The sequence below is a fragment of the Lynx canadensis genome, chromosome C2, assembly GCF_007474595.2.
Source record: "Lynx canadensis isolate LIC74 chromosome C2, mLynCan4.pri.v2, whole genome shotgun sequence".
NCBI classification, from domain to species: Eukaryota; Metazoa; Chordata; class Mammalia; order Carnivora; family Felidae; genus Lynx; species Lynx canadensis.
Window position 1 is genome coordinate 110,689,994 of NC_044311.2, and position 8,517 is coordinate 110,698,510.

General features: G+C 36.8%; 1 protein-coding gene across 1 annotated transcript in view; it reads right to left on the reverse strand.

Moving 5' to 3' along the window:
• The window catches only part of ADGRG7 (adhesion G protein-coupled receptor G7), a 71,678-nt gene extending 65,568 nt beyond the window's left edge, over window positions 1–6,110 (reverse strand). Inside the window, exon 1 of the mRNA XM_030329616.1 lies at window positions 5,996–6,110. Within this exon, the coding sequence (XP_030185476.1) occupies window positions 5,996–6,110 (115 nt within the window). The remainder of the gene's footprint in view (window positions 1–5,995) is intronic.
• Window positions 6,111–8,517: the final 2,407 nt, after the last annotated feature.

The window sequence follows — 8,517 nt, forward strand, 5'->3', positions numbered from 1 at the left end:
GATGGAGAGCATCAGCTTCAACTTGAGGATTCGTACGCTGGCATGTGTTTAATAGTAGTATTTATTTTTCTTTTATAACACCAGTATAATATTAACATTTTTCTACATTTTCTTACATTATACTAAGCAGTATTTCCAGAAATATGAGTCCTATTTTCAATATCTTTACCACACATCATGGAAAATTAAATGTAGAACGTACGTAACACACTTCATGCTGCTTGAGAAAGTAGCATAAAATATTAAAAATGCCAAATGGAAAACATGAATTTCATTTCTTTTCCTAAACTAAATTAGAATCTGTTCTGAAAAGTCTAGTTTAATTAAGTGTGGGAATAAAAATGCTCTTCCTTAGTCAAAGAAATTCCAGCAGGAGACTCTAGTATCTGGCTCCAATTCTTTAGGGTTTTAAAATCCTGGCATCTGTCATTTGTCCCAGACCATGAATTTGAAATATTTGGATGAGAATAAAGATTCCTCTTAAATGAGAGGACAATATTTAGGAAAGTTTATTCTATTGTGAAAAGAAACCTAAAAAATGTAAACAAAATATACATAGTTTTTACCTAAGGTAGAAGTTGTTCTGTATGAAATACCTGGTTACATATTTCAATAAACTGATTAAATATTTTAATAAAATTTTCCCTGATGGTGTAGCATAATATAATTTTTTTTAATGCAGGAAGATATAACAATTCTTAGAAATGTTTCTGTTTCTGTTTTAATCAGTTGAACTTAATGATTAAGCCTGTAGTAGACCTTCAGTTTGATAAGGTGAGTTTCAATCCAAAGGTCCCATCTAGGTCAATGGCATGCATTCAAGGTATAATTCAAGAAGCAGAGAAAACTATGCACTAAATTATCTAAAAATTCATAAGTTAAAAATAACAGCTAATATTTATTGAGTGCTTATAGTGTCCTAAATGTCATCTTAAACCCATAAATGTAGTAACTCATTTAATCATTTAATGACAGCCCTGAAACATAGGTTTATTATGATTCCCATAAATAGCAAAACTGAAGCACAGAAATGTTGAGTAATTTGCTCAAGTTTACTCAGTAAGTGGTAGCATTGGCATTTCAACAAGGCAGTCTGGCTCCAGAGGTGTTTTTTTGTTTTTTTGTTTTTTTGTTTTTTTGCCCCTGTTTATGTACATTTTTCCCCCTGACTCTCATGTGCACACTCCTAATCACCACATTCTATACTAGATGTTCTTCAATAAAATATGCTATCAAAAGATCTATGGATGGTGGTTGTATTCAGTATTTTAAGTAAAAATATCTAATACCTGGAAATCAAGGAAAAATCTACTAAGTCAACCCACTTGTGTTAAATTTCTTAATTTGAGAAAGTGACTTTGAGAATGGGATCAGCAATTTAAACATCACTAATACTGATGTTAAAATAATTCATGCTCTTCAGCCAATTACATAACAAAATTTATTCCTCCAAAAAAAAATCCCTTTCTTTTCACAGCAATTGTTTTCTTAATTTAGAGAATGGTTATATGAGGAAGCAAGAAGGGAGACTGGCAAAACAGCAGAAGAGAGGTTTACAACAGCAGGATTAAGACTAAATAACACTACAGCTCTCCACTTACTAGACCTTTTGTCGAACCCCAAAATACAATCTGTCCTCCAGGAACAGTCCCATGAGTTTGATTTATTAACAAGTTTGCCTCTTGAGTAAGTACTGTAATTGAGTAAAATGAAAGTCAAGCATCTGTGTACAAATTATTTTCTGAGAATCAATAAACTCTCCTTGACCTTTCCCCACAACCCATATTTCCTACTGTGCAAGAATTTCAATGCTATGAAGTTTGACCTTGGGGTTTGGAAATATTGCAACCTACTAAAGTCTTTTCTTGGCCTGAGGCCTAAGTGAGCCCATGATAGGAAATGAAGGTCAGGGTATCTGGAAAGAGTGGGAAAGGCACTCATGCTTGCAGAAAGGAGGAAGTTTTATAATCTAGAAGAGACATAGGATATGGTTCAATAGGGCATAATCATCAATGGTAATATGTCATAAGGTTAAGATATTCTCCCTAAGAGTTAAGAAAAAAATCTCCTACTATTATGATTATGGACATCTGTCTATGTTTACATCAGGCCTTGCTCAAGTTGAAAAATGTCAAGGGAAAGATGTATAATAAGACTTAATTATGTTTCATTTTACTTTCATCAAGTGTGATTGGACCAAAAAGCTGCACTGCTTCTTGTATCACAAGGTTCTTGCTATTGGAAGCAAAAGTCCAAAAGAGATAGAATGCCTTGCGTTGTCCATTCTGAAAACACATCAGATGAGGCACATATTACTTGATATTCTACAAAGAAGACCTAATGTGAAAAGGCTAGAGGTCAGGCAAAACTTCAATTTGCTCCAACATAAAAGCATCCTTTTGTTGATCATACAGCTAAACAGAAGAGATCATACACAACAGGAGAGATCCTAATGAAGCGGAAGTTCTAGAAATGGTCAGAGTGTTGCATGGCCTGGGGCAGAGGAAGAAAACTAAAATGGTGTCTGTCCTAATTGATGTAAACAAAACCATAATAACATTCATTTTAATATTTATTTATTTACTTCTTGAATACAGCTATTTGACAACTTTCAGTCCAGTTTCTGGTTTTCACGTGATTCTTTCATTTACTCATAAGCTATGTACTAGCAACTGTATTCCAGGTACCCATATAGGTGCAGAGAATGTAGATTGATAAGTCAGGTCCCTGGTTTCTTAGAGCTTTCATTCAAGGAATGGGGAGACAGACAGCAAACAAATAAGAAATTACCAGGTGATAAAAGCCATGAACAAAATACATGTGAAAGAGAGCAAATAGAATGATAACCTTGGACTGAGTGGATAGAAAAGGTCTCTTTGAGGTGGTGACATTGAAACTAAGACCTAAATCATAAGGGAGGTGGCTGTGTGAAACTCTGGGTGACATGTTCCAGCAAACAGATATCATCATAGAAGAACTTCAAGTCTTGAGCTCCTTCCAAGAGTCATCAAAAGTTTTGAAAAATTTCTTTACCAAACAGAACTTCAAAAGCCTAGGATATCTTATTTCTGAAAGCCTAGATGGAAAAAGTGTTATACTTGACAATATATCTTATTGTGATGCTTTGATGAAAAAAAAGGTCATTATTATTTAATGTTTTCAGCAGCAGCACATAAAAATGCCAAAGACTATTCTAGCAATTCTGAAAGAATTGCTACTCCCATGCTTGTCTACTCCCATGAAATGCTGTCAACTTCATCTGGACTGGAGCTTTACCATGACCTTTTACAAGAGGACTTATTAAGTAATAGGAGCAGAATTAACAGTTTTCCTATACTACACAGATCATTGGCATTCTAGAGGTATTTGTTTGATATTTAAACCAATAATTTGGTTTTTTATAATGACTCATTACACTTAGCAATTAGACAGAGATAAGCTTGTTTGATGGCCATTAGATGTTGGGGCTTATGTGAATGTGAGAAATCTTTACATTAAAGGCAGTCACCAGGATGAATGTTGTTAGAAAATGGGCAATGTTCCAGGCAATGCAGTCTGAATCTGTACTTTCTTCTGCTGTTCTAGACTAGAAGATCAACAGCAGACAATCCTAGAACTTTGCAAAGCTGAAGGAGGTGCCTTGGCAAAACCTGGAAGAATGTGGCAAAGCTATGGCAGTTACTCCACAGCCAAAAATCTATAAACACCATTTGAAGACTCAGAAAAGCTTAAAGGTGAAGCATACTAATCTATGCTCTATAAGCACCATTAATAATGGAGACCTCATTGACTTGAAGACAAACAGCATACTTACCAAAGTGCGTAACTTTGCCTAGAAATCATTCTACTAGTTACTGCATATTTTTTGTGAAATTGGGTTTTTAGGCATAGGTGCCTAAAAAATTTTTTTTAAACCTGAAGGTGAATTAATTGATTGGGTTACCATTGTCTTCCCTCTAGGAAGGCAGAATAGTGCAGGAGTGAAGAGCATCGATACTGAAGTCAAAATAATCTAGATTCAAATCCAGACCCAACACTTTCTAGCTACATAAGTTTGAAGAGATTCTTGGAGCCTGGGTTTCCCCATATGTAATATGGATATAATAATAACTGCTTCAAAGGTAGCTGTTAGGGTTAAATGAGACAAGTATGTTGTACACCTGAAACTAAGGTCATATTGTGTGTCAACTACAATCAAATAAAACATTTTTTAAGAAAAATTCAGAGCAAGGACACATTTGTGTTCTTTGAGGAGCTGGTATGCTTTTACTGTTAAACAAGGTTTTTTTGTTGCTTATTATGCTTTGTTTGGGGTCTTGGCCCTCAGGAAGTTCAGGGATATGTCTCAGGGATATGTTTTGTATTTGTTTTTAGCAACTTCTGCTGTTTTCTTCCTTACAGTGTTTAATACTTTGGTCCTTGTTTTAATGGTTCTATTATACCTGTCTCCATTATAAGTCACCACAAATTTCCCTTTAAAAGTAGATGTCCTATAAAGGAAAGAAGGAAAGGAGGGAAGGAGGGAGGAAAAAAGATTTCTTAAAAGTATACTCTTTAAATAAGGTCTTATAAATTTAGCAGCCTTAATGAGGTAAAAATCTATAGTTCATAATTTTTTAACTTTAAACAAAAATAAATAAAACAAATGGAAACACATTTTTCTCAAGTTTAAATGTTATTGGTTTTGTTCTGGAAAATTTTCTCATGCTAATTCTACAAATCTTGTTAGTGCATTTTCTAAATAATGTTCTGTGGGGCAGGGAAGGAAGGACCATGAGATCTCAGCTGTCACTCCATCAACAGTGAATATATTTGACTCCTTTTCTCTCCAGCATGGGATCTTTGCAGCCATGCATTGTGCTTCTCCTGGCTCCCCCAACCTTCCATCCTCCTCAGGTACCTTCTCAGACGGCAGATCACCCCTCCTTCTGCTCTCTAGACTAGTATTATTTACCGTTATTTACTCAGTTTTATTAGAATCTTTCTCTGTTTATTACAAAAGGAGCGTTTGGCACATCCAGCTTTGAATCCCTTCATGGAGAACCTCTGCAGCCCAAGCGAACAGGTACTGGGATTATAGAAAGTCTTCAGTGTGAGTTACTGGGGGTTTTCCTCTAACACCATTGTTTTACACCCATGGCTCCCCCTCCCACCTTCCAGTGTCATTTCTAGCACACAGAAAGTTACTAACAGATACTTGTTGAGTAACCAGAAAAATCATTTTCTTTTTTTTTTAATGTTTATGCACTTATTTTTGAGAGAGAGAGAGAACATGAGCATGGAAGAGACAGGGAGAAAGGGAGAGAGAGAATCCTAAGCAGGCTCCATATTGTCAGCACAGAGCTCTACATGGGGCTCAAACTCACAGACCACAGTGTGAGATCGTGACCTGAGCCAAAATTAAGAATCTTACCTGGCTGAGTCACCTAGGCACCCCTGAAAAAATCATTTTCTAAGTAATCTTAATTTTTTTAAGTAGTTTTTTACACTTAGAGAGTGAGAACTTTATGCACAAACCTTAAGAGTTTATTTACCATCCTAGTGAGAACATTCCGAAAATGAAATTCCATTCTGAGCATATTTGATTATGTGTGTATGTCTGTATATTTGTGTGTGTGTGTGTGTCCATAATTATTTCTCTTTCTCGAATTTAGCTAAACAAACCCAAACATGTGTTATTAATGATTTGATTATTCTGTTTTCCAGTCAGGTGTTAAAAGAGCAAGAAGAGGGTAATTCAACTTTGTAATTCCTCATCCTGCCCACACACACATATTCATATTCATGCATGTACAACCATATGCTAGCCATCAATTGACCCTTGCCTGTTGTATGTCATACATGACACCTTGGCAGGCAACCCTAGCCCAGACATGGCTATTCGCAGTACTGATGTGTCAGGTAGCAGAGAGAGAGGCTCAACAACTTCTCTTGATTTGAGTTCAACATAGCAGTTAAAGATAAACATAACATAGTTAAACATAAACGATATTACCTGTCTCAACGCTAATCACAATCCTCCAGATGCCCAGTCCCAAAACGATGGCCGTCAGCAGTCCACACACAGTGGCCACCAGCACCCTGAGGTCACAAACATGACAGGAAGCCATGGAAAAGTCAGACCACTCCTAGGTGAAAAACAGCTAGCTTCTTTCTTCCTGAGCCAAGAAGCTGAATCAGAAACTATTCTAAAAATTTTTTTTAATTCCTCCTTTATGTGATCTATCAGGCAGAAGTCCTCATGTTTTGGGACTCTTGAGGTTAATCAGGCGGGAGGCAGTTTGAATCACCTAATAAAAGGTACATGCTCTGATTGCAACTTCCTCATCCTTCACTGAATGAGAACAAGAAAAAAGTGATTGGAATTATGGGAACAGAAGATAACTCAGGATAATAAAGAAGAAAGGGAGGGAATAGTTAACAGGGTCAAAGTGTAAATGTCCATACAAGCAAGAAGGTGGGGAAGGGAGCCAAAAAAAAGAAAACCAAGTCATCTTCCTGCACTTTCATTTTAGAAGGATCTAGCAAAGGAAGACTAACAGGAGCTTCAGACCACACAGATTCTCTTGTCAACAAGTGGTTTAAGCAATAACACACACATGATTCCAATATTTGCATTTTTTAAAGGAGCCCACATTTTGATAGCTGCAGTTGGTCAGTGGGCTTTACTAGCACAGGATGAATTTCGAAGAGCACTAAATTCCGGTATTACAACCTACTTGTTATCAGCCGAATTATGTTGCCCTAAAAATTCACGTGTTGGAGCACCTCGGTGGCTCAGTCGGTTAAGCATGTGACTCTTGATTTTGGCTCAGGTCATGATCTCACGGTTCGTGAGTTCAAACCCCACGTTGGGCTCTGAGCATGGAGCCTGTTTGGGTTCTCTCTCTCCCTTGCTCACTCTGCCTCTCTCTCAAAATAAATAAATAAACTTAAACAAAGTCATATGTGGAAGTCCTAACCCCTAGTACCTCAGAATGTGACCTTATTTGGAGATAGAGTCATTACAGAGGTAAGCAAGTTAAAATGAGGTCATTAGAGCAGGCTCTAATTCAACATAACTGGTGTCCTTATAAGAAGAGGAAATTTGCACAGAGATATGCATAAAGGCAAGAGTTTAGGAGAAGATGGCTGTCCATAAGCCAAGGAAAGAGGCCTGGGACATATCCTTCCCTCCCAGCCTTCAGAAAGACCCAACACTGCTGACACCTTGATGTTGGACTTCTGGCTTCCAGCAGCCCTAAGCAAACTAATTCACCATCTGGGTCAATGTTAGCAGGTATCTTTGCTGCAACAGCTCTGACCATCTCATGCCCATGTTCTTTTCCCTATCCCTTCTCCATCATTAACTGAATGAATGAATGAATGAATGAATACTCACCTCAACCAGAGTCCTGTTCTTGGTGGATTACAAAAGATTTTACAAAAGAGGACACACTTAAGCTGACTTTTTGACTCCCAAAACAATTATATATTTCCCCTATTTTCTATAACATTTTATCAAAATACAGCTTCACGGGATATGAACATAGGCTCTAACCTTTACCCCACCCAAGGACTTCAGAAAAACACATCAATGTACCCAAAATGCAAGAACTACAGGTAATGCTGCAGTGGCACAAAACAAATGTGAATCCCTTGTTATTGCTGTGAGTAGATTTTTAAAAATATGTTTCTGAGATGTCTTCATATTTATGCACACCAAATGTCTAGAAGGGTACATAAAAAATTCTTCTTGGGAATCTGAAAGATCTAAGAAACTCATTTTTCATTTTGTACCCCTTTTATGATTTGAGGTTTTTACCTTATGCATTTAATATTTTCTCAATTATAATAATAATGAACATATCTATTATTCTTTCTCTTTTTTATTTTTATTTTTTTAATGTTTATTTTTGAGAGAGAGAGAGAGTGAGAAAGAGTGCAAGCAGGGGAGGGGCATAGAGAGAGGGAGACACAGAATCCAAAGCAGGCTCCAGGCTCTGAGCTGCCAGTGCAGAGCCCAATGCAGGGCTCAAACCCACAAACCATGAGATCATGACCCAAGCCAAAGTCGGACACTCAGCTAACTGAGCCACCCAGGCGCCCCTCTATTATTCTTTCAATAATAAAAGAAATCATTTTAAATAAATAAGTCTAAGAAAAGGAATTAGCACTTACCAAATGCCTAGAATATACCAAGCACTATGCTGTGTACTTTGTGTATCTTTAACTCATTTATTCTGTACAATAACCCCATGTAACAGATATTTTTGCCTACTGCATGAATGAGGAAATGAGACTTGGGCAGGTATTATCCTAAAGAGGAGATCTCTGGTTAAGGAAATTTGAGTGACAGGAGGTTACATAAAGGTAATAGGTTTCTTGAACTCTAGAATTTCCTAAAGTCTTTAATATGCTCACATACATTGTGAATTGTCAAGTTCCCAGTGTTGACCACAGAAACCTCTTCTCAAGAAGAATTTCTCAAGAGATACCGATCTTCAGAATGTGCTTTGGAAACACTTCCCTGCATGA